This window comes from Acanthopagrus latus, chromosome 1 (assembly GCF_904848185.1).
Source record: "Acanthopagrus latus isolate v.2019 chromosome 1, fAcaLat1.1, whole genome shotgun sequence".
Lineage (NCBI taxonomy): Eukaryota > Metazoa > Chordata > Actinopteri > Spariformes > Sparidae > Acanthopagrus > Acanthopagrus latus.
The window spans coordinates 21,021,833-21,046,791 of record NC_051039.1 but is presented as its reverse complement, the minus strand read 5'-3'; the positions used below and the strand labels follow the sequence as shown (position 1 = coordinate 21,046,791).

The 24,959-nt window shown below is 41.1% G+C and overlaps 1 protein-coding gene across 5 annotated transcripts; it reads right to left on the bottom strand.

The window, feature by feature from the left end:
- Nucleotides 1–587: 587 nt before the first annotated feature.
- Nucleotides 588–24,374, bottom strand: tmod1 (tropomodulin 1). 5 transcript variants are annotated; one of them, XM_037085749.1, is made up of 13 exons: nucleotides 24,244–24,374; nucleotides 18,237–18,315; nucleotides 17,981–18,068; nucleotides 17,461–17,597; nucleotides 12,768–12,924; nucleotides 11,288–11,404; nucleotides 9,124–9,213; nucleotides 7,565–7,695; nucleotides 6,720–6,827; nucleotides 6,127–6,270; nucleotides 5,626–5,770; nucleotides 4,927–5,026; nucleotides 588–3,323 (listed from the first exon to the last, which is right to left on the bottom strand). In XM_037085749.1, exons 4-13 carry the CDS (start codon nucleotides 17,581–17,583, stop codon nucleotides 3,305–3,307), a joined length of 1,134 nt encoding a protein of 377 aa, XP_036941644.1. In that variant the 5' UTR covers nucleotides 17,584–17,597; nucleotides 17,981–18,068; nucleotides 18,237–18,315; nucleotides 24,244–24,374; the 3' UTR covers nucleotides 588–3,304. The 5 variants fall into 5 exon arrangements, with proteins under 5 accessions (XP_036941644.1, XP_036941561.1, XP_036941722.1 ...); XM_037085666.1 differs by lacking the exon at nucleotides 24,244–24,374 and adding an exon at nucleotides 23,332–23,642; XM_037085827.1 differs by lacking the exons at nucleotides 4,927–5,026; nucleotides 24,244–24,374 and adding an exon at nucleotides 23,332–23,640.
- Between the last annotated feature and the right edge of the window lie 585 nt (nucleotides 24,375–24,959).

Sequence of the window (24,959 nt, the reverse complement as noted above, 5' to 3'; positions counted from 1 at the left end):
GTCATCTTCTGTTCTCTGTGATGTGACGCTGGTAGCATTTTTTACTCCACTGCATTTATCTGATAACTTAAGTTGCTTTGCTGATTGCTTCCCATGCCAAAGCCAAATAAGCACTTTTTTTAAATTGCTCTATTTTTTTTTTTATCTGCAGTCAGATGATAATCAGAAAAACATTAAATATAGGGTCAGGGTGATATTCAATCATCCCCGCCAGTGTTCAGTATAGCATTGATATTTGAGAAACTCAGTAAACTCAAAATCTAAGTCACTATATCTCTTTCCCATAAGTGAATAAACAAGCTGTTCTTAGAGGAAAACATCCCAGAACACTGTTTGTAGCTAGAAAGGTGCACTGTACCTTTTTTTTGTTTTTGTTTTAAAAGGTCATTTAAAGGAAAATACATTCAGAAGTTAGCAGAGGTGCAGCACTGTTGTTGCCCTGGGGCAAACAACACAAGGAGAGATGAACTGACTTGGTGTATTTCTGCCATTCTGCCACAAGGAGCCACTGTTGTCTTCACATGTAAGATCACTGCACCACTTTAATATCCAACCAGCTGCAATCAGGTCAAGAACAAAGACAGATGGAAATGTTATTTTCAAGCTTTATTTATTTCATAGACAAAAATTCAACCAACAGAGGTGATCTACCTAACAAAAAAAGAGTCAAGCACTAAAATATCAGAAAACACGAGACAGTAGAGAAGAACAGGACACACACACACACACAGACTGTGAGCGGCAGGAGTCCTCGTCCTCTTTGACCCTTCGCACTCTGCGACTTTTTTGTTTTTGTACAAATGTTTACATCCATAACTCCCACAGCGCTGACGAGAAAGTAACAAAGCAGTGATATTAAATAACATTAAACGGGTTAACTAACCCTTAAACATGCTGTCAATTGTATCTCTGAGTGTCAGTATCAGGAAACAGATGGTAAAGCTTTACCTTCGAGTCTGCAACTGCTAGTTTAAATACTTTCTCATAGGAGATACCAATTTTATTTTCAGTCATCACAAAGAGTGCAGACCACTTCCTGCTGTTTTAACTGGAGCTGTTTAATTTTCAGACAGCATATTAGCTCTAGTTCCTTGTTAGATAGCAGCTAACCCCTTTTTCTCATTGTGCTGTTGATTGTGAAAAAAAATCCCATCAAGTGCTGCAAAATGTACAGCAGAGTTTATCATTGCTGACAAGGACATAAACAAGTTCATACATGTTCTGCCATTGATGAAAACATTCTGAGTCAGCATTTTTGGTTGATATGAGACCTGTCACAGATGACAAGCATTTTGAAACTGTAAAGAGTCTGCCAGCATTGGTTTTAAACAAACAGAAAATGCATTTGTGTAATATGACAGCTGTAAAGACATGAGAGGTTTCCTGTGTTTGTAATCTGTGTCTATCATGCATTACTGAAATACTCCAGACCTGGATTGAGGCGTTAACGTGAAACCTGTAATACACAGTTAAGTCAACAGTACCACCCATTTCATATTAAACCACACGTCTTAGCTCCAGTAGATAAAAATAAACAAACACAAACAGTCAACAAACCAGACCTGGTGGAGAGTTAGGGAACCCTCAAATGCTCAAAGTTACGTTCAGATACGTTCTAGATAACGAGGAGGCTTTCGTTGGATATTTTACGGCAGATTTGTTGAATATATAATTTCAAGTGGCAAAAGACAACCTTTTAGCTTCAGCTTATCATTCTGAAGTAAATACTGATTGTAAAGTGAGATGGCGGGAAAATGGCTCCATCAGCGTATATTTTGTTTATGTCTGTGTGAGAATCCTGATGGTTGGTTCCAGCTTCTGACAAGGTTTGTCAGCCAATCATGTGGTTTCTGTGTTTTTGCCAGTGATCAGCAGTCTTAATAGTTGCCAGATTGGTAAAGAAGTGGCTACAGTATGCTACCAATATACTGTAATGCCCTGATGTTGGCTAGCATCAGTAACGTTAATGATTTCTAGCTAGCGATAGTGATATACGCTAGTGAACAAAGTGGAAACCACTTGAGGGTGCAGATGATTTGAACAACAGCGGGGTCGTGATGTGAATACAGTGGAAGAGGGGGTGATGGAATGCCACATTTAGTGGCTGAATGTTATCAATAACACCTTTAACACGACCTGATGTCTAACCCTTTTCAATGCACTGATATCCCGGTTTCTAGGTCAAATTGGGATTCCTGTGGTTGTTTTCTGCTTTGGACATTAGCCAGTCAGCTTGCGGTAGCACTTGCTTAAGTGGGGGGGGGGTTTGAAAAGTTATCTACTTCTACTTTAAGTAAATAGAATTTCTGGGGCCGCGCCACGGGGACTGGTTATGTAAATGCTGGATAATGTAACAAAGCGTAAATTGTCATTTGCAGAGACACTTTCACACGAGTGATTTTCACGAACCAGCAGCATCAATCCCAGTCTGGCCAAGTATTTGAACGGCTTCTGACTCTCGATCAGGTCTGTCACAAATAAATATATTCTGTATATAGCGACAAATCTCACAGTAGCCAGGTTTAAAGATCTATCTGTCTGTTACTGACGAGTCTGTATAGCTTAGTATCTGAGGACAGTCAGTCACTAAAATACTGCTTGGACCAAATACAAAAAAAGACCATAACATCAGATTTTGACATTCATGTGAAATCTAATATTACAGCATTTCTCTGAGGTTTTCTTTTAGGCTTATCAATTTGAAAAAGGACATTATCTTTTGTGTACAATTGGTAGAAAATACCTTGTATGCCAACATCGGTAACTTTGAGGAACAACAGTAATGACAGCACAACTCATTTACAGCATATTAATAATAATTAGAATTCAACTCATTGATAGAAACAGGGATTTGTAAAACTTTCAATGGGCCCTCATTAAAAACCAGCCCCCTTTATTAAGGAATCCAGACACTTGAGGAGATACTAAAGGATTAAAGATGAATGTTCGAGCCTGGACCGCAGGGTCAAAATTCAAACTTCAGAGCACCAATGATGTCACCATTTACATGCACTGAAAGCTCAGAAGATCACTGTTGATGAATCCCATCTGATCCTTTCATATCTACTAAAGTCTAAGTCTGGAGAGTAGAAAGAGTTCTGAGATTTACTCCAAACCCCAAAACAATTGAACCTGACATGGTGGGCGTGGTCTGCTTGGTAGGCCACCGATGGCATGAGGCAGAAGAAGGTGACAACACTTGGTTTGGTAAAATGGTAGGGGGGTCGAAGAGGGGGAACAGAGGGTTGAGAGTATCCCTGGTTTCTACACATTCGTCCGACACTTGGGGAAGATGGGTCCTCCCTCAAGCCTTCTCTTTCTTACTGTAGATGGAGAGAAGGTGGAGGGGAGACACGGGAGAGGGAGAAAAGAGAGGACGAAGGATGGGAAACAAGGAGAAATAGAAGAATTAGATCTACTGAATGCAAGGAGGTGGTTCATCATCACTGTCAACAATGATTTCATAGCTAAAGCAGAGCAAATAAGGCCGGCCTTATTTGCTTTACATGAGAAAAGCAAAGACAGGCAGCTAAAGGAAAGTAAGACAAAAGCATTAAAGTTACAGCACTTTGTCTTGACAGCAGCTCTTGAAGGGAAAAAAAACACAAGACAAAAGGTAACACACTGATATGAGCAGGACTGGACTAACCCTGGGACAAGAATGAAGTGAGGGCCCCTACAGAGCCACTCTTTACCCCTGCTGTCTGTGGATTGAATTGTAGTTTTAGAGTTGTATTCCTTTAAAGTGCTATGACACATGGTGGAAAGATACAAAAACGTATCAATACAGCAGAATAACTTTGTTTTTAGTTCACACATTCTTATTCCCTATCAAAAACTTGTGGCTACATCGCCCTCAGTTCCTTCGAAGACTTGGGAGGGTTATGCGGGTAGCAGCTAACTGAGTGTGTTCCTGCTCGCCCCACGTCTCTGGATCGGATCATGAGGCGATGAGGAGCAGGCAGAGCTCAGAGGTCTGGTAAACTCACGTCCATCTAACTCTACAAAGCCAGATTTCTGTGCTTCTAAACTTCTGTTTTAGCCCAAATTAAGCTCCTGAAAGTACAATCACTCAAGACAATTTATCAGATTTCATGCAGTGCCCTCTGAAGCCCTTTGAGGCACCTGTCATCTCACTTTATACTGTATTGACATGGAGGGGTAAACGGTACATTTATCAAATGATCACAATCACAGTGAACACAGAGTGTTTGTGTCCCAGGGTAGGTGCCCAAATCCATCAGCAATCTTAGCAATCCATCTTTGTAAAAGAGTTTTGTTTAAAAGACAGGACAGAGGCGGAGCAGAGGAAGGTGAGTGCCACCAGATGATGCAAGAATAGTAGAAACAGCAGATCATAAGACGAAAATTACCAAACAAAAGTAAAAAGGCCAAGAAGAAATTATTACTGGGAAAGTGATGCAAAAAGTACAACTGGAATATGAATCGTATCTGCTGTTTATTATTCTGTATATCAAAATAAATTCTTCTTTTTTTTTTTTTATATTTTATCTTATGTCGAGCAAAAGTTGAGTGTTCTCTGATTTATTAGATATTCCACAATCCCTATTCGGTCGATGTTCAAGACTTCAGTATTGTCCCATTTGTTGTATTGTTGGGCAGAGGTTCCTAAACTTTCTTGAGGAAATAGGGGTAGAACAATTGTGGCAACAAAAAATGAATATTGACAATAGTGCGGACTGAAGAGCAACAACAGCTATGTTTTGGAGACTCTGTCCGTGGTCGGAGTGCAGAGAGACGACTACAAGATGAAGAAGCAAAGTGATGAAGCAACAGAAACTGTCAGAGGAGCTCGACAGGCGGTGGCAGCGCTTTCCGGTGGTCTGGAAAAGAACCAGGTGATGCTGGCAGAAGAAAGGCAAGGCTGAGCGCTGTTTTGAATTGTTCCTGTTTGTTTTTTTGTACTTAGTCTTAGACTTGAACTTTTTCCCGAAGGCCCTCTCCAGCTCGGGAACAGACAGAGTGAGGGTGAAGGAGCCATCTGACTCAGACCTGACGACCCGGGCTTTACGGTGGGGGAGGAAAGCGTCATGATACATTTAACATCAGGTGGTTTGTGACAAAATACAAGCAGCCTGTAAAATCATTAGAAACAACACAGTCCATAAACAGTATGCACTTGTAATCCTATTTCTAAACCAAATCTATTGTGAATAACAAGAACTGATTCTTGCACTACTTTCATTTTTGCCCTGTCTCATGCACACAGACTCTTTTCTTAGTGCTGATGTCATGACTTAGGAAGCAGCTGTTTTGATTGGCTGTGGCTTTCTGGCCGTACTACTGAGTTACCGGCCGATGACATCACTCTGACTCCTCTGTTAAGGGTCTGATTAAAGTAGGACCTCAGGAGATATACTGAAGATAATGTGTCAGCACTGACGCACATAACAAATGACACTGCCAGACACAATACAGCTGACCCCAGGGCAGATCAAATACATGATGTACTACAACTGTCATCAGTTTAAGTGCAGTACATGAAGATATGTCGTGTTCCCCAGTCAGTTCTTTTGGAGCAGGTATACAGTGTGTGTTTGTTCCCATGACTCATTGCTGCATTTGTTTTATGAGACTGTGCTTGTCTGTGTGTGTGTAACCCACCCAGGTCGTTGTTGTTCATCATGGCGTTGGAGCCTCGGAGGCGCGGGCCCTGCTGAGTGAAATGATATCCAAACTTCAGCAGCGTGGTGTTCTTCTCCAGCATGCTGGCTATCTCCATCTCCACCTTGTTTCCTAACGGCTGGCTCTGGAGTTCAGGGAGAGAGTGGGGAGTGAGGGGGACGCAAGAAGAGATACAGAGATGAATTAAAAGCTGGTAAAAGTAAGGATGATTATGGTAGGGAGCTGGAGTGCCACAACAGAGGAAGGAAGCCAGGAGGAAGATGGAAGGTGCGGCAAAGAAAAAAAGAATCATTCAACAAGATGAACTCAAGAGCAAACAGTGAGTCACACGTGTTCAACTATGCAGTATGACACATCACAATACAATCAGGGGTGCATTAGACTGAAGTGGCAAAGATGGCCTGTGTACACAACCTGACACTTGCACTGTCATGCATGGTTCGTGTGTGTGGGTCTGCATGCACCCTGTGCAACTGGTACCTGATTGTCTATCTTCAGCTCCTGTAGTGTGGTGTTTCGCTGCAGGGACTCTATAAGGGCCAGGATTCCAGTCCCTGTGATGAAGTTGGACTCGACGTTCAGACTCTTCAGTGTCGTGTTAACATTCAACATCTCTGCCAAGGCCTCAGGAGACACACAGACGCACACACTGTCACTTGAAACCATTTGCATCTTATTCAAAATAAGGTGAATATCAGTATAAAATGTTTTTGTGAGACTGAATGTTGTATTAGATAGCTAAAAAAAAGTTTATGTAATGGCAGAGGGTTTATAAGCAACTGAAGCAATAGGAAGCCAAAAAAGGCAGAAAAAGATATGATAATCCCTCTTTTTATTTGTTGCATTAAAATAGTCCTTAAAATTATATCTTAAAAAGATTGAGGGAAGAAAAGTGTCAATAACAAAATGATACTATGAACAGTTCAACCCACAGATAAATTAAACTAATCAAACCCATTAAAATAACTAGTATTTTAACTTGTCTGACCTGAGTTTCAGAGGAATGGAGCATTAAATCTGCTTAAATGGCTTCTGTGCAGCATTTTGTGTTAAATGTTAGAGTTGTGACTCACAAAGGCTACGGGGTCGTTGCTTCTGGTTCCTACGATACTAAACCTCTCCACCACAGTGTTCTTCATCAGGGCCTCGGCATACGCCTTCAGAGTCTTGATGGGGATGTTCTGGGAACGGACAAACACAACATCAGTAATGTGATATGTTTCATTTATCGTTCATGATCCAAAACATCAGAAAGGTTATGGGTCAATTAAGTTCCCATCTACATGATGGATTCATCACTAATGGGATGACCATGAGATTAGAGGCTAGATTGGGTCTTTATTGCCATTTGCACAGATACAATGGAATTCTTGTGCAAGTCAATTTATACCAAGTATTCAAAGGAAGGCACTTAGAGCAGCAAAAAAACAAAAAAACACAAAGAAATACACTACACTTTATATCATGAAATATTTTCAAATAAAAGAACAACAATAGTTAAAAGCTTTTCTTTTTATCTTTATATAAAAGATTAAAGTTAGGATTCATCTGCTTTGCATCTCTTTGTGCATTAAATTAAACCCAAACTGATGGCCCAGTGTTTAAAAAAGCCATAATATGCTTTTTGGCTTTTTGGCTTTCCTTTACTGTGTTATGTGACATTTCTGTGCATGTAAAAGGTCAGGGATGTGAAAAAGCCTAAAGTCCACGCCAAAGGGAATTACTCTCTCCCACAGAAAGCACTGCTCCTGCACTGCCTGGTTTGCTATGATGTCAGCCATGACAGCGTCAATTAGTACTTTGCCAGGTGTTTAAATCTGTCTGTCGGTCTTTATGAGGATAAAATGATTTAATCATTTAATCAGCTCTTCTTCTGCCAAATGTTATTGGCGTGAATGGACCAAACAAACACTCTTACCCTGATGTTGTTGAGGTTGACCTCCACCAGGTCAGGGTCGTTCCTCTTTATTCTCAGCAGGGTCTCTTCTACGTCAGTGGAGTTGGGCTCTTCATCAGGGACTGGTTTATACTGAGTGCACTGGATCACACCTGTAACACATTTGAACAACACACTCTCATGTACTGCAGGAGACAGGTACTGTTACATTAGCCTTACTGTGTCTCACAACATTCATTTAAAACATGTTTGCGGTCGTTTCCACACACGTCTTTATTGGGAATTCATATTGTACTTCAGTGGACACCAGTGGACAGTTGATTGCTTTAGACTCATCTTCCTGCAGTCATTGCCAAACAAAGTTGTGATGAAGTTTCTTTGAAGAAGTTTTTTAACAGTAGGTAATCCATCACTTTGAACACAGGGGTTTATCATAGCATGCAGCACAGACTGGTCAATTAATCTGCACAAGAAGCGATTTTACCACTTAAGTATATTAGATCTATGCTTCCACAGCAGCAGATGTGATGCTGAGTGTGATGGATTACATAACCCCGGCAAGAAATCTCTTGATATGGATGGTGTTGCACTGAAAATTAATATTAAACCAAAAGTATACTTTTGAAAGTTGGCAGTGACAGAACATGTAAAAATGCAAATTGTTCAGGTTTACTGAAGCGATAAATGTGTGTTTTATTTTCTTGCATCTGTGAATTATGTTGTTTATCTGAAATTTAGCCATAAAATCATGTTGTACCAACATTATGGTGGGTATTTTTATTTTCTGTGCGGTATCAGCTAAGGAAAAAGGTGAAAATCTGGGAAACAACGCTCATACAATAACAAAATCAGGCTTGTTGTTCACTTTTTTAATGTACTGTCCAGTGTATCAGGACTGGAGTTTATAGCTGCCTCCCTTTATGAGACACGGTCATATTTGGAAGTCAAATGTTCGGCCTCCGTCTGTTTAGAGCTGGAAGAGAATCTATAGGTTGAGCCACCGTGCAGTGTAAACAATGGCTCATTTATGTGTGTGTGTGCATGCCTGAGAGCATGTGTGTGTGTGTGTGTGTGTGTGTGTGTGTGTGTGTGTGTGTGTGTGTGTGTGTGTGTGTGTGTGTGAGATAAAAGTAATATCAGAATACAGTTTACACAGTGTAATGCAAGATAAACACACAAATCGCCTGTGTTATTCCTGGAGGGGAGATCGGACGATGTACAGTTTTATCTGCTTATTGACTCAGTTTTGATCAGTGCAGCTTTATTTGTACAAGGCTGTGCCTATCATCTTTGGTCAAATAAACCAACATTCTGCCAACATGAGATCATTTCACTGGATTCCAGTCCAAGTCCACTCGCTTCAACATTTTTCTTGAATGAGGTCATTTTTTTCTTCAAACTTGTTGACTGCTCTGCTTTATTTTCAGACACTTTTACTTGTTTAGTTTTTTTGCTAAACTGCTGCACTGAATGTAACTGTGATTGAACCAAGTGACGACAGGTCAGCAATGAAAGATTTAAGAGTTGGATTTGATGAAAGATTTGGTACATGTGTGCAGGCGTGCGTGTACTGTACATACTGTTGAGGCCTTGCTTGTTGACTATGGTGCTGCTGGCCAGGGCTTCATAGTACTGCTGGTTACTCATCAGGGTGTGCATACCCAGGATGGCTGGAAGACAGCAAGAAGACTGAATTAGGATGGAGCGGAGAGAGAAAGAGAGCGAGATGCTGAAAAAGAGTCACCAGATTTCATGAATGTCTCGTTAACAGCCACACTGTGGACCACCATGCCAATGCAGACAGCACATCAGCACTTGCAGCATACCAAGCGAGTCAAACCTGACCTTATCATCAAGCACCTGTACGCCGCAAAGTGGTAACACATCCTGGCTGACTACAGATCAGTGTGATACTCCACCTGCTGCATCATAACTAGATGCCAAGTATGCGAGGAATTTCAGCTTGAAGAATCCGACTCGTGCCCCTGCAGCAGAGATGCACACTGCAAACGTTCTGTGGTTGCAAAGATTAAAATGTTCTTGTTTTTAAAAACAATTAGGTATCTGTCGTTGAACTCATGGTATGTTCTTAAACTGCTCATGAATATGAGTCAGGAGTGTTACGCCTCAATTAGACAAGAAATCTTACGTAACAATATAATCATTATCCAGTAGTGTTAAAGGACAGCTTCACCAAATGTAGACATTAAATGTTGCATTGTGAGTAATGTCCAGGTTCTCTGATGCAGTTTACTGATCTACTCATTTAACACTGTTGGTCTCATTACAGACAGTTTAAAAACAAATGATCAAAAAGCGATACTTAACCAGAGCCTTTCTTTTCAAAACCTGGAGCTTACATTACCCACAATGCAACTTAGATTCTGGGTGACATCACTGGGGGTGATTTATCGGATCACATGCAACTTCCTCTAGGCTTTTTGTGCGATTTGGCGCCCCCCACTGTTTCTGAGCGCAACCTTTGATGAGCAGGTCAGCTCCTTGCATGGCAGCATCTGCAAAGTGGATTTACAAATGAATCTGACCAAAAATATAGCCATGTCCACTTCTTTCAAGCCTTTAAACATTCATCAGAGGCTACGTATTTCCAGACTGAATCAAGGCATTTATTCTCGCCAAGTAAAAGTTTCATGCTGCATGGACAGCTAGTTTTACTAGTATTAAATCATTTTCTCTTCGTGTATTTCATCTTTTCTTGCTGTGTGAATTACACTTTGAGTCCGAGCAGCTGCATTGAGGACCCAGTTTACAAGGAACAATTTAGCAAGAATTATCACCTCATCTGTTTGTCAGAGACACATTGAGGGCATGAGAACAGTTTGCAGAGACATAAACAGTTGGAGAACACATGCTGTTCTTAGTATATTTAACATGGTACCGTCGACAACTGCAGGGAGGGCTTGTGCTACAAAAGTATTTCTATTTTTCAGCTTCTGCTCCAGACATTTGATTACAGAGCTCTGATATGCTAGCAAAGGTAATAAAGACTCTTGAAGTGGTTGAAACTAAATGAGAATCCACGAAAAGTCCTGTGTAATGCATGTACGTTAGAGAAGTCTCTTAACACAAGCCGACAGCATGAACACAACAGAGGACCGGACTTGTTCCATGCAAACGCTGCATGCAAGTCAACAGATACCCTGGATGGTGTTCAGCTAGCGAACAGAGATATCCAGCAGGGATGGAGGAGGTGGAGGAGATGGAGGGGCTGATGGAGGGTTGAAGGGGGAGGGTGGAGGGAAGGTGGAGGGAGCGCTAGAGGAAATGAAGAAGATCTGGATTAAGGAAAAATGAGTGAATGAAGGGAAGAAGAGGCCCATGGTGGTGTTTATGCAGATTAGTGAGAGGATGAAGAAATGAAGATTAAGAATAGATCGGACACCTTCACCTGGAGTATGCTGACGCGTTTGTGTGCCCCATTTTTGTTAGAACTTTTAGTTTTCAAAGAAATCCAAAGGTCGATCTGTGTTGTTTTAACATTAAACACATACAAATCAGATCATAATCCCTATAATTCCATATTCACTTTTTACTTTTTAAAGTATATCATAAATGGCCTTCACCAACTGCAAAATTATGGTAAAAGTGCTTTTGATGCAGGACCACAAAACCCAGTTAAAAAAAAAACTCATGTACTATTTAAAAAGCTTTGCATAAATTTTGGTGAAACAGAGATTAGACCTGAAATCAATATCTTCTGTGAGGACGGTTTGAGTATGTTACCTGCGATATCACATAGCTCAGCATCAGAAGCACTGGCCAGGGCCTCCTCCAGCTCCGGCTCCAGTGTCACACTCTCTATCATGGGGTCCACCCTCTTTTTAGGCACGAAGGCTTTCCCTGCAACATGAAGGAGGAGATTTAACACAAAGACACACACTACAAGTACTGCCATTATGAACGTCAAACCCTCAGCTCATGACAGTTTCTAAATTAAATCTACCGTATTCTCTGTCAGGATAACAACCTCTGAAACAATAACTGAGCGTTTGTTCAACCAGAAGAAGCCCTCCTGATAATATGAAACTATGACATCGCATTCTGTTGCGACCCGACCCAGCAGACATCTTGACTTGTCAGAGAAGGAAAAGCACAGGTGTGACTAATAACATTAACGATGACTTTGCTCCATTAAATTGTCCCAGTAAGTTGGGACAGTGTGACAGTCACCCTGAAACTGAGGCTGCAAGAAATCATCACTAATCACTCCATTATGACCTGACTGCTGCGTCTGACACAGCTCAGTAGTCACACACACAATATGTCAAACCATGACAGATGAATCCTATTAAAATAGAGTACATACAGTATAATACATTTCAAATGTGAATGACAAAGTAAAGTGAAGTGTCACACTGAGATCACTGTCTAAACTAGCTCTCTTACTTAACAGCTGAGCCATCTGAGGTGAGTACAACCTCAGACAGGCTGTCGTCACCATGTCTGACTGTAACTACCCAGAGATTTGTGCCTTCACAGATACGTCTCCTGTGTGTGTGTGTGTGTGTGTGTGTGTGTGTGTGTGTGTGTGTGTGTGTGTGTGTGGTCAGCTCCTCAAGTTTCAGTCAGCCACTTTTTGACCCCTACATAACACAGACTGCCAGCAGCACAGAGGGGAGATTTTGCCCAAAGCTCTGAGTGGCTTTTTTAGTCACCTGTATCTTCGCACTGTCCAGATAAAAATATCCATCATCATCAATATTTCAGGACAATATATCGTCCTACAAATGGTAGTTATTGGGACAGGAGTAATGACACCGGTAAAGAAGAGGATGACGAGAGTGACAGCAGGGGGACCTTCTAGAGTTTCATAGAGATGCCCGGTATTTCTCACCATCCATCACACACCTCCATGTGCACACTAGACTAGAACCGGCTACGCAAGGCCTGGAGAGTTCTGGTGTAGTGGAACTGTCCACCTTTTATGGAAAAAATAGAAATCATCATACTCATTGATAGCCTAGATTCCCATAACAGACCTGTGACTTTAGGGTTGTGTGACACTTGTTATTCTTTGTGGCCAAGTTTAGCCCATGATCAATTTAAAACCATTAAAGTATTTTTTAATTTCTTAATATTTTCTAGCATCTGCCTCACATGCTTGGATAACTCACTTATCTAGAACATTTAGTGAACTGTCTGTTCACTCCACAGTTTCTGACCCACACTTTCTCATCTTTACAATGAGAAAACCAGCTCTTACCCCTCTTCTCTCCTGTGAAGGGCACCAGGTCTTCTTTGTCTGGACTCTCTTTGGCCTGTTTCTCCAGGTGAGCAAGCAGGTTGTCTCTCTGAAAAGTTCCTGTTGGAGCTTTCTTTGTCTGGTCCTTCTGCCGCATCCCAGCCGGCAACAATGCATTCTAGACAAATAAGCGAAAATACTTAGTTTAAGGGGCTGGCATTGTGTATTCTGGGAGAAAAAAGTTTACATTTTTTGGTATATTGGTATCCCCTCTATTACAGTAGAGTTCTGTAATACCTTACAGCACAATTGCAGAACAGCGAAGGGAAATTACCCCAGGGGTACCTCTTTGCTACAGTGATAGCACTGATAAATAACTCTGTTTTATATCTACCAGGTACCCGTGGTACCAGTGAATAGACACTCAGCACTCCAGTCAAGGGGAGGAAACAAATCTTTGATTTCACATGGTGTGTTGTGACTCAGACTAATCTTTTAACATCAACGATAATTAACAGTTAAAGAATGCATGAAATAACATTTAAAGGAGACCTGTTACATTTGTAGGTTTTTTTTCCCTCTCCTTCCGTTTGTTATATGTTCTAGTGCATGTAAACAGTCTCGAAGGTTAAAAGCCTAACGACCATGCCAGTGAATGGTAAGAGTGAAGCTAGCTGGAAGCTAAAAACATGACAACGGTGAGTGGTTCTGGAACAGGCACGTACGAGATGACAAGAGACTGGGTATTCAGGAAGGGGGCCTTGAACAGACCGGGGCTCTCAGACAGAGGGGGGGTACAGAGCTGCAGCACTGGACAGTATGACAAAACTGATGTGTTTTGAGCACCAGCTATATAATGATGTGCCAGGTGTTTACTTAAACGTAAATAACAATAAATAAGACAACAACACACCTAATGAATAAAATTAACCAAGATATGGAGGGTTCAATTGTAATTGTGAAAGAAAAAGTGGGATAATAAAAAAAATGCTATTAGGTAGGTTTATTTGAATTAAATTTTGCAACAACTTTCAGCAAAACAAAAAAAAAGTAAAGTATTACCATGTTGTAGCAAAGTGAGTTATACTGTGTATAGAGATGGTGGTAGTGTATTTCTGCACTGCTCAATGTACCAACACATTTCCCAGAGCTTTGCTGCTCACCATGTTATTTTCACCCTGAAGCCACATTAAAAAGCAGGCTCCTACAAGTAGTGCTACTTATAGCTCCATATCTTATCAGCCCTCTCAGCACTCAGAGGCCTCTCTCTCCTCTTAACTCTGTCTCGCTCACTCTCTTTAGCCCTTACCCTTAGTCCTCTTGCTTCAGTGTCTCTTGGAGCAACAAAAGAATATCAATGTCGCTATACTTCTTGGAAGTATACCGAACAATTCAGGCCACATTTACTTGATTGTTTGTTTTGACATATTCTCTTCAGAAGTAAAAGAATAATCTTTTCCCCTCTCATTCAGCCTGTCCTTTAGTGGTCTTTAAATGTTTCACGTGACTTACAGTAGTATTTATAGTAAAGCCAGGAGTCTATCACACCACGACTGATGGGCGTTTTATGTCACATGCTCTTTCAGCTGTAGATAACGGGCAGTCCTAGCATGTTATTTTTACCAGCATGAGACTCTACCTTTCTCTGGTGTCCCTTGTAACTGTACTTATCTCTCAGGCTAACTGTTAAAGCTACGGTAGGTAATGTGTTGTAGAGGCAATTTTGGCTATATCTTTTGAAATTATCCTTATATCACATCTAAAATTAATAAATCCTGTATCTTTGGCAGTTGCAGGCCTCTAATATGACTTGCACAAATAATCTTAACATTAATTTTAGCTAACTGCTAGCTAGTAGCCTATGTTTAAAACTTGTTTTTATAGGAATATTGTCATGTTAGTGTGTCTCATCATCTCTTACGGTGCACATTTTGTATTATAGTCAATAGGAAAGTTTATTTTTTACCTGTTTTCTGACAGCAGACCTGCTCTGCTTGGTGAAGTGGCCTTGGAGGGAGGCCCGAAAGGATTTTTTTGGTTGGATACTTTCAAAATTCATTTTATTCTGGTTTCTTTAATATTATTAACCCAATATATCCAAACAATAAACATAAAACTGATATTATTACCTTATAAAATTTAGAAAATAGCTTGCTTTTTTATACATTTATATAAATTTACTGCTGATACAGAGCAAAATTTGCACTTAATTGGAGTTATTTGTGGCGTTTTTGGAGTGATAACATGTAATTCCTAATGTTCGCTGTCATTTGTGCTTTGGTTTGGTGTCAAACTACTCTTTTGTTGATAAAAGCTCCACTTTGTTTTGTCTCTTTGTTGAAAAAAGCTGCCTGCTACAACTAGGAAAGAATTCAGTTGAGGGTGAACAAAAACAGTACAACTGCTGGCAGTAAAACCAAAACAATGAGCTGAGAGACACTGAAATTAAAATACTCATTTGTAAAGCTTTGTGTTATGGAAACACTCACTTTTTTGAGAAATGTTATAGAAATCCTAGGTAAATAATATTTCATGAATTTATTAAGATTTTATAAATCTCTTATCACAGTTCAGGTTACAGCCACGAGAGTGAGACCACAGTGTTTGAGAAAGAGTAAACAGTATGAGCCAGTCCAAGTTGTAGTTGGTCATTGGATGACTGTGAAACTGTACTCCCTGTACTAAAAACACAAAATGTTCTCCTAATGATTGACACTAAATTTATCTCACTACAATCACTGCGGGCTACAGCTGGCAGACATGTTGTTTTTTTTGGTCCAGCGTGATGGGGCTTTTTCAATGACTTACTGGAACTGATGTCAGAAGCTTTGCTGGAAGTTTTCAGTGCGTTTCAAAGCGAAGGGGCACTTAACAGTTGTGTAACAGGTTACCCTCATAAACAGGCACAAACAAGGCAAGCACGCACACACTGCCTCTCACTCTGTCTTCTGTTTACGTCATGGAGTCCCTCTACTCACTCACTGCGGGCATCAGTCTCTCTCTCTAATAAATACACACACACACACACACACACACACACACACACACACACACACTGGGTCCTGCACATTATACCCTTCCTGTCATCCCCTTGGCATTGCGGGGGAATCCAGTCCCTTCATGAGCAGTTACACATTCATCAGAAAGCTATTACAGCTGCTGTCACCAACTCGACCCGTGATGCACCACTGACGGTACAAAGCTGTCAGTGGGTGCATCAAATGCAGAAATAAACACATCATAAAAAGCAACGGAAACTAAACACAAGTAAAACTGTTACACTGGATCTACTGTTGCACCATGACTCTGCCTTGCACAGACCACACTTAATACAAACAGAAAAACTGTAGACAACGAAGAAGAAGTCGCATGACTACAAATCAGTCTTAAGTCAAATGTATCTCTGTTGGTTCAGTTTCACTTTAGCCTTTAATAAACAGTACTGCTCCCTATACGCCCTCACTCGCACATTTGACTGATGGTTATTTTCATTATGCAATTATCTGCATTGATTAGATAATATATCTGATAAATTGTCTACAAAGTGAACTTTCTGCAGATGAAAAGGCGACGTCTTCAAACACTTTTACTTTGACAAAAAAGACTCTGGAACCACCAACATTTGGCATTTTAGCTTGATTTTGTCCCACCTGTATGCAGGGTCTAAATTTGTAACTGCTAATCTTGTATTCTATCAATATCATATAGAATGTACACTATATCATTTTTCATGTTCTATCCAATTACTTTTGCAGCTGGCTAAAGAGGCGGCTGCTCGTTACCTCTCCCAAGATGGTTATTTTTTGTTTACCTGTGTCTGTTTGTTTGTTTGTCAGCAGGATTACACAAAAACTGCTTTACAGATTTTGAGGAAACTTGGATGGAGGATGGGTCTTGACCCAGAATAGAACCCATTAACTTTTGGTGCGGACCCGGGATCTTGTTTCACTTTAACATTGCGAGATTCAATATTTTTGTTAATTTCTCAGGGAATAATGTGTGAATCTCAATTAATAAAATCAGGCGTATTTAGGTGGCTGGTATCTGTGAGTGAGGACAGAAGGGGCTGTTGGGCCTCGGCTCACCATTGAGTGCCATTCTAGTCTGTCCAAGTCATCTGTTACTATTTCGGGGCCACATCATGTCTGCCATGAAAACAATATTAAAGTTTCTACTGTTGGTCAACACTGACAATCATTCATTTGAATGCAAGATTTCTCCCATTGCCTTACCTTTAAATATCTAATTTACCATAGAACATACACATGTAGACTGTGAGCTGTTGTATACACTTCACACATCTCAGTTTGATTACAACTGGACGATATAAACTCTACTCTGCCTTACGGTCACATTGCGCAGTCACACTAACTGCCTGTTAGTTGACTTTGGATTGGCTGGTTTTCTCTACACAATACTCAAAGCACAGTCCATCAGCTGCCACTGACTAATACTGCGGTAACCATTATTTACATTACACACATTTGCCCGTGCGTATGTTCAACAAGCATTAAAATACACTAAAACAGTTTAAACAGGTTTAAAACAGCAGTTTAAATGAGAGCACATGGACATGTAGTTACAGTAAAACACAGCTCAGTGCCGCACACTACATAGTGAGGCTCTGTTTAAGCCTATACGGTCACGTAACTCTCCTCTGACACCAACATTGTGACAGAAACTGCTCCATATGGAATTTAAATTGTAAACTCACATCCGGATCCAGCTCCTCTAACTCATCCTCTAATCGCTGCAGCTCTTCCTCCGACAGTTTCTTCAGCAGCTCGTCCTCGTCTATGTCCCTGTACTTCTCCATCTCCTTCCTTATCACCGACATGGCGGACAGCACACCTGGAAACACAGACGAGCGTCACATCAGCTCAACATGCAAACGCACGCAAAAAGTGCTAGGAAGAAAATTGTTAACCTAAGCACAGCATGAAATATCACTAATATTAAGTGGACAGGACTGATTTTATCACATGGCATAACATAAAACTTGGATACAAACTGTACATTATTACCCAGCTTTTTCACACTTACATCTTCTTGTACTATCAAATTGCTTGAGGTAACATAATTAGTAATCAAACAAACGTTTACTTTAAAAATAATTATCTCCTATATTTTCTTGGCAAGGTTTTCATTCCTGAGGTGCGTTGGTGCTGCAAAGGTAAATGTAGACTGTACAAACACACAGAGGGATCTGAGAGGTATCTAAATGGGCCCCTCACCTCAATAACTCCGCCAAAAGAGAAAAGATAAAAATGCAGGAGATCAGGAGCCTGCAGCACCCTGGGGTTTTCAGGGAAAAATCGATATCTGTGGATGGAAGCAGCAGAGAAAGAATGAATAAAAGGAATGAAGCAATAACAATGTGTTTGAAGGACCGGAGCAAAGCGAAGCAGACTTTCCAAAAGGAAAAAAAAAATCACGTGCATCATCGTCGGCTGATGTTGCTCTTCGCCATAAAAACTTGACTGTACTCACCTCACTGACCCCCAGCTCAGGGGTAAAATAACAGGAAAGGCAGCCAAGTGCCCGTAGCGCTCCTGGGAAACAGAGAAACCTGGGAGGAGGAGGCACAGAGTGAAGGGAGATTAATGGCTCTCGTAATTCATAAAAGCAATACACTCCAGATAACTATGGAGAAGCATCATATTTCCCTATTACTTCTCATTTTTCCTGTCTTCTTTTCTCTCCAAAGTATCTGACAGGGTGACTGCTGAAGGCCGGGAAAGATAATCCTGTTACAAACTGTGTTTTTCATTTTTTATGCCGACTGTTGTGCAGTTTTTAGCGGCTTCTCATTAAAACCCCACGTCTGAAATCCTCGTGATAGATAGATAGATAGATAGATAGATAGATAGATAGATAGATAGATAGATAGATAGATAGATAGATAGATAGATAGATAGATGGACAGATGGACAGATAGATAGATAATTTATTCATCCAGAGGGAAATTCAAGAAGAGCATAGTCTTCACAGGCCAGCTGATGCTGTTTTCATTGCAGATACACTGAAGAGACATTTTTCCATTTCTCATTCTTCCACTGTTTAAATTGCACATGGACGCATTTGGCTAGCCGGGAGAAGATTCATTTCAGGCTCCACATTTCCTGATAAGGAAACTTGTGTCATTTTAACCACGCCTCTGGTAGGTCGTGGGTTTCTTCAGGGTAGCTGGTCTTAAAGGAATAGTGTGACACTTCAGTATATTTATTCAATTTTTTTGCTTCAAGTAGAGAAGACTGATAGGCTACCACTCTCATATTTGTACATATGAAGCTACAGCTAGCAGCCAGTTAGCTTAGCTTAGCATATAGACAGAAAACAGGAAAACAGCTAGCCCGGTTATTTCAATGCATGTTTAGCATGCTAACCAGCTAGCCCCGGCCCATTCTGGTCAACTTAGCAAACTAGCTAGTGGCAGTTAGAGTTGGCAGCAGCTAGCGGTTCCTCTAATGTGCTGCCCAGCTATTTGTTTTGAGTATAAGTTCCACTGATGGCTGTTCTCTGCTTTAAAAAAATAGAACACTTCATTAAGATGGAAGGCAAACTGAATGTGCAAACTGAATTTGTACGACATTGTTTACTGACTGGATTCTTGCTGTGAAACAGAGGCGGTAGTTCACTGGCGTTTGCCTCATTTAATCCTTAATTTTAAGAGTGATACCAGGGGAGAGACATTGGAGAGCCTATACAAAGCTGTTGGTAGATGGTGTTGTGAAAATGTGTTTGTCAAGAAAAAGGCTAGAATCAACCAAAGTGTGACTTGCTGCATAAGCTTAGTCTATGAAAATACACAAAACTTTTCACATTATTCTAACAGCAGATGCACTTTGACATTAAACCTGTTCTGTGCAAACGCACTCTCCATTTCCTCTGAGAATCATATCCTGCAGCAAACTTGTCCGCTGTGAATCATTGTAAGATGTGCAGCTCTTTCCTCCTCTGACAGTGTGGACAGACTGTTTTAAAGTCTCTAATTCTACATATAACGAGAGTCTTGGCCGAAGCGCCAGATGACCGGTGACGGATGAGCTGCAGCCCAACATTTGTGGGTCAAGGCACCACACGGCTCGGCATACACGCTGTCTCTAAGCCCTGGTTCCTCACATCTATGGGTCAGGGGTTTGAAATGTGTGGTGAGCTGCTGCTGATAGGCGTCCACATGACAACACTAATTATAACTTCACTGAGCCTGCATCAAAGGATGAGCATGTCCTCAAATTAGGCAGCAGAAAGGCTTATAAAGTCTTATAAGCGCAATCGTTAACTGCAAATGTTTCTTTTTGATCGTAAGCATGTCAGCAAGTGTGTTTTGGACAACCTCCTAAAAGGTGGGGTCAAGCGTGTCGTTCTTTTGCTCTGCTTTCTCTAAGCTTCATGACAAGACAAGTTTCCAAAACCAAAGACGAAGAACTGGGCTGAACTCCAAAGAACGCTGCAAGTCCGTTGGAAGTACAGGCCGACCAGCCGTCATGATATCAAACAGACCCGTGCCTGTATTTATAACGTTTCTACAAGCTTCTGCTTCATTGGAGGACATTTATTGGGCAGAAAGGAGAGACAGCTTTGGACGACCTGAGTCAGTATGTACCCTGTAAAGTCATAAACACTTGACTTGAACCATGACCTCTTAACCAGGCTCGTCCAGTCCTCAAACCTCCAAGAATAGCAGCAACGATACAGGATCATTAATCAAGTCGGATGTGTTTAAAACCTCCAAACTGATGTTACAGGGCAACTGGTCTCGGCACAGACGCAATTTAAATGATCTGTTTTGCACCCAGATTTCACATTTCAGCGACTCCTGTCCAGCAAAGTGCTTTAACCGCAACTTCTTTGTAAATCTCCCCTTTTGATTTTTAAACATAAACCCTAGAGAAGTTTTTCAGCTGTGAAATACACATACATCTCTGCAAAACTCACACATGCTCGCAGAGTCGCCTGAAAAACTCTCACAGCCAATAAATCTGCACATAAAGAACGTGGAGAGAGCATGGCTGTGGACTTTGGGATGCTCCAGCGGGTGACTTCCTGTCTTGAAACAGCTTAAACTGTCATGAAATGAACGACGTGTACGGTGAGTGTGAATGTTTTGCTTCAAGTTTAGTACATTTGGCAAGTCCAGGATATGTTGCCTTCTCTAATCCTAAATCAAACTCAGTTAATATAGGAGCTTGAACCAGGCGGCCCACTTTCCTCAACACGTGTACATACTTAAACAAAGGAAGTGCCTTTTATGCCTTCTATCGTGCCTCATACGAATACAAACCCAATGAATTGTGAAAAACTACAGTTTGTGGACTTCTTTAATGAAATACGCAGACGTGAAATTTTCGGTAATCATGTCTGTCTCATGGCTGAGACAAAAATGACGGTATGACAAAAAATCTAATCATGGATCTCGATGAATGAATGTTACAATCTCCAAATCCGGCCTTCACATGACGACCACTGTACTACATCACGGTCAGGGTTGCGAGCTGGAATGCTGGTATAATGCTGTTCTGATGTTTTCTAGGTTGCATGTTGTAAAAATAACTGGAATCAGACAGATACTAATCATTTCAGCACTTCCTGGCTGATCAGCAACTGAAAATTTGATCAACAGTGAAACTCTGCAGGGCCTTCAGGCTGTTTTTCAAGATAAATACATTTGATAACCCATTAGCTTACGTTAGCATTCAACCGCTTCCTTGCCAATATTACGGTTTACATCCAGCGACGTTTCACTTAATAGGCTTCAATAGACATGTCCAAGCGGTGTCACTGCCTTTTAATATTTTAGAATTATAGAGCAGCTTTCCAATTGTGTTTTGTGTGACACTATCAAAAAGTAATGTGGGCTAGGCCGTGGTTCAATTCAATTTAATTTATTTAGGATGACCCCTTGAGATGCAGCATCTCGTTTTCGAGCGTTAGCTGTCGTTCAACAGAAGCTGATCAGTTATCAGTTCAATGGTTTTTTTTGCCTTGAAAGATGTCCCTTCTGATGTTCACTTTCCATTGTCTTCCCAGTTGCAGGTAAGTCAGTGGTGGAAGTGGTGAAATGATAGAAATGTGTCTGGTTCCTTACTTTTACAAGACATGCACAATTTAACTCAGCAATGCAACATTTGAGCTTCCCACCCCGAAAGTACTGTCAGAGAAAAATGGTTGCCGTGTCAATGTGGTCTGCTGTAGCAAATATCTATTAAATGTGGTAAACCTTTAAATTCCAACCAGATGATGGGTCAAATAATAATCGTTGACCACAATATTCCACATGGAAAGGTGTACAGCCTCCATCATACTTTATGCCATCTATCCTCAGTGATACAGGAAGTCAGGCCTCATTATGACATGTGCACGATGCCTGTCTGAGCTATTTTGCAGCACTGCAGTTGTCAGAATTGCACAAATGACCCAGAAGAAAACAGCTGACAGGCAACTGGTCTGCTGCACTCTGCCCCATGTGTGGCACAGATAAGCTACAGGGCTGTTTCTGCTGTGGCAGTAACAAGGGTTCCCACTTGACACTGATACAGCACACACATACAAAAATAGATTGGTACACTCCAGAAAGTCTCTATTCAATATGAAGTTACCATGTATCCGACTGTAATATGTCCAATAAGCACATCATAAAAATATCTTGTGTCATTGTCAGACATTTTTGTCTCTTTCTACCAACTTCCAGTGCGTTGTGCATCATGAGGTGTGCAATGAGGCGCCCACAGCTGATATGCTGCCTTGGATCTGAGGTCAGGTCATTTGTGCATTCTGCAGAGGTCAAAGTGTCACATGTGTATCACTTCACTAACCAGAGTCTAGAAACTGATATGAAATATTGATGTGATGTTGAAATATTGACTGATGGACGATGTTCCACATGGTGAAACAGTGAGCAACAGTTAGTTAGTGACAAAGACCAAGACTTAGCTCCGGTAGACAGATGACCAACGATGCTGTATCACCCTGCACGACTAGGCTACACATGACTGAGAGGAAAACCATCACTTTACCATGCAGCAAAGGTTTACAAGGCTCCATCTCCCCTACAGTGATGTGTGTACGCGACAGAGGAACTTACATCCAACATGTCGGCAGACAACTGTTGCATCCCAAAAACACTCGATGAATGAAATCCAGGTCATGCAAGCTGGTTTTATTTTCTCCCACTGTCAAGACCTGAACTTCAACCTAACCTTTAGCTAAAGTTTGAGCAGTAGGCAGGATGAAGTAGAGCAGGCCCAGTTAATGCACATTTACTGACTGGAGATATTTCACATTGTATAAGTTATAACCTCCAGCTGTGCAGGACTTTGGTGTGGGGAACCTGCCTTTTGCATCACAACAGCCAATAAAACAATCTCCATTAACAATTACATTTATACAGAAAACACATACAAAAAAAATACTTCTGTATTCCTGGAGAGGCCCACAGTATTCTCAGCGACTTAACTGAGCACTAGTATCTCAAAGTAAGTTTAAAAAAGTGTTGTCCTGTACATTATCTTGACGCAGCTGTGTGACCGTCTCTAATTTGCCTGTTTTACAGCCCGCAGTATAAAGTCTGCATGTATTTCCGTACCTCCTCCGGCGCTATTTATAGCCGGACGGTCCCGCTGGGTGACAGCAACGAATACTTTGACCAGATATGGTTTCCTTCAGAGCCGCCTGGAGTCGCACTGCGCGGTCCGCTCAGCTGCGGCCGCACAAGCCGGGAATCCGCACAAAAACTTGCGCTACACGAAACCGTCCATGACCCGCAGATAATCCTGAATTCAGCAGCTTTCAGCGCGCTCGCAGAGTTTCCTCCCCCGTCCCTGGTCGTCTCGCTCGCAGCGGGTTTGTGAGGAGGCTGAATCTCATCTCCCGCAAAGGGCAAAGTAAACTTATGGGGAGAGATCCTCCTCCTCCTCCTCTTCCTCACCCTCCTCTTCCTCCCCCAACACGGCTGCCCTGTCACTCCAGTGATGTCATCAAGTGCAACTACATCCATTATCGGACAACATGTCTGTCTCCTGAATATTGAGGTTTTAATACACCCGAGTGTACTTTTGACCCACTGGAGGGTGTTTGTTAATGCACTAGTTGACGGCACACTGACAGTGTGTTAAATGCAAAAAAAATATTCCCCCAGTAAATTACAACTAAAGTACAGAATGGGTGGAAAAAGGTACTTTAATGTGAAACTCTCGCCAAAAAGCAACCCAGGCTTTATTTGTGAATATATGAGTCAAAACTTCATGTAAATGCATAATTACGACGAAAGAGGCACTTTTAAGATTTACCATAGTTTCGTTTCTGGCCAAGCTCATTTTCAATGGAGTGATGAGGCACTTTTAGCTAGCATCATAATTGCTATTTTCAAAACACAAAGAAGACTCAACACAATATGAAACTTTGCTCGTATCACCAGGGTCTCTACACATGAACATGAGCATTGAGAACATTTTTTGTTTACACAGTTTACTAAAAAGAAGGCTTTTAGACAACTCACATTAGCAGTAGCATCTCCAGCGCGCCCCGTCATGGCAGACATGACACTTTGATTAATTTACTTGGGGAATATTCCCCCCCCATCAAGTTTTCATCTTGTTTTTTTTCCCTTTAACTGGCAGAAAAGATGGCTTCCATATAACTATATGTAAAAGTCCATCCCCCCAAAAATTAACATAAAACAAACAAAAGAACTCTCACATATGAAAAAGTGATGCAGTAAATTATCAGTAAAATTTTGGGGAAAATGCTTATTTTCTCTTAGTGGCTCATATCTGTCCATTAGCTGGAGCTACCAGCTAGTTAGCTTAGCACAAAGACTTCAACAGCTAGCTTGGCTCTATCTGAGGTGTGCTCAGTCAAGTTCAGCACTGAAGTCCTTTGAAACAACAAAGTGTTACATTTTTGAACAAACTGATTATATCTATCTATCTATCTATCTATCTATCTATCTATCTATCTATCTATCTATCTATCTATCTATCATGTTACAACTTGCATTCCATTGTACAAACCTGTGTTGAAGAATGATATTTGCATAGATAGAAGTAATGTCAGCTCTATCCGTGCTTCAAATCTGTTTAGGTGGTCTTAATTTCTCGGTACCAGTCGCATCAGTCTTCTCATATAACTCTTACAGCGAGCAAATCAGTATGCTGACAACTCACCCAGAGCATATGTGCCAAGTTAGAAACCAACTTTTAGTGGTTTAGCAGT

What these genes read in the sequence shown, in the direction of transcription:
- tmod1 (XM_037085749.1), bottom strand. Translation starts at nt 17,583, where the DNA reads ATGTCGGTGATAAGGAAGGAGATGGAGAAGTACAGGGACATAGACGAG. An exon ending in TCAACCTCAACAACATCAGG is followed by an intron (nt 6,828 to 7,564) that starts GTAAGAGTGTTT and finishes GTCCGTTCCCAG; the next exon opens with AACATCCCCATCAAGACTCT. An exon ending in GCAACGACCCCGTAGCCTTT is followed by an intron (nt 6,271 to 6,719) that starts GTGAGTCACAAC and finishes GTGTCTCCTGAG; the next exon opens with GCCTTGGCAGAGATGTTGAA.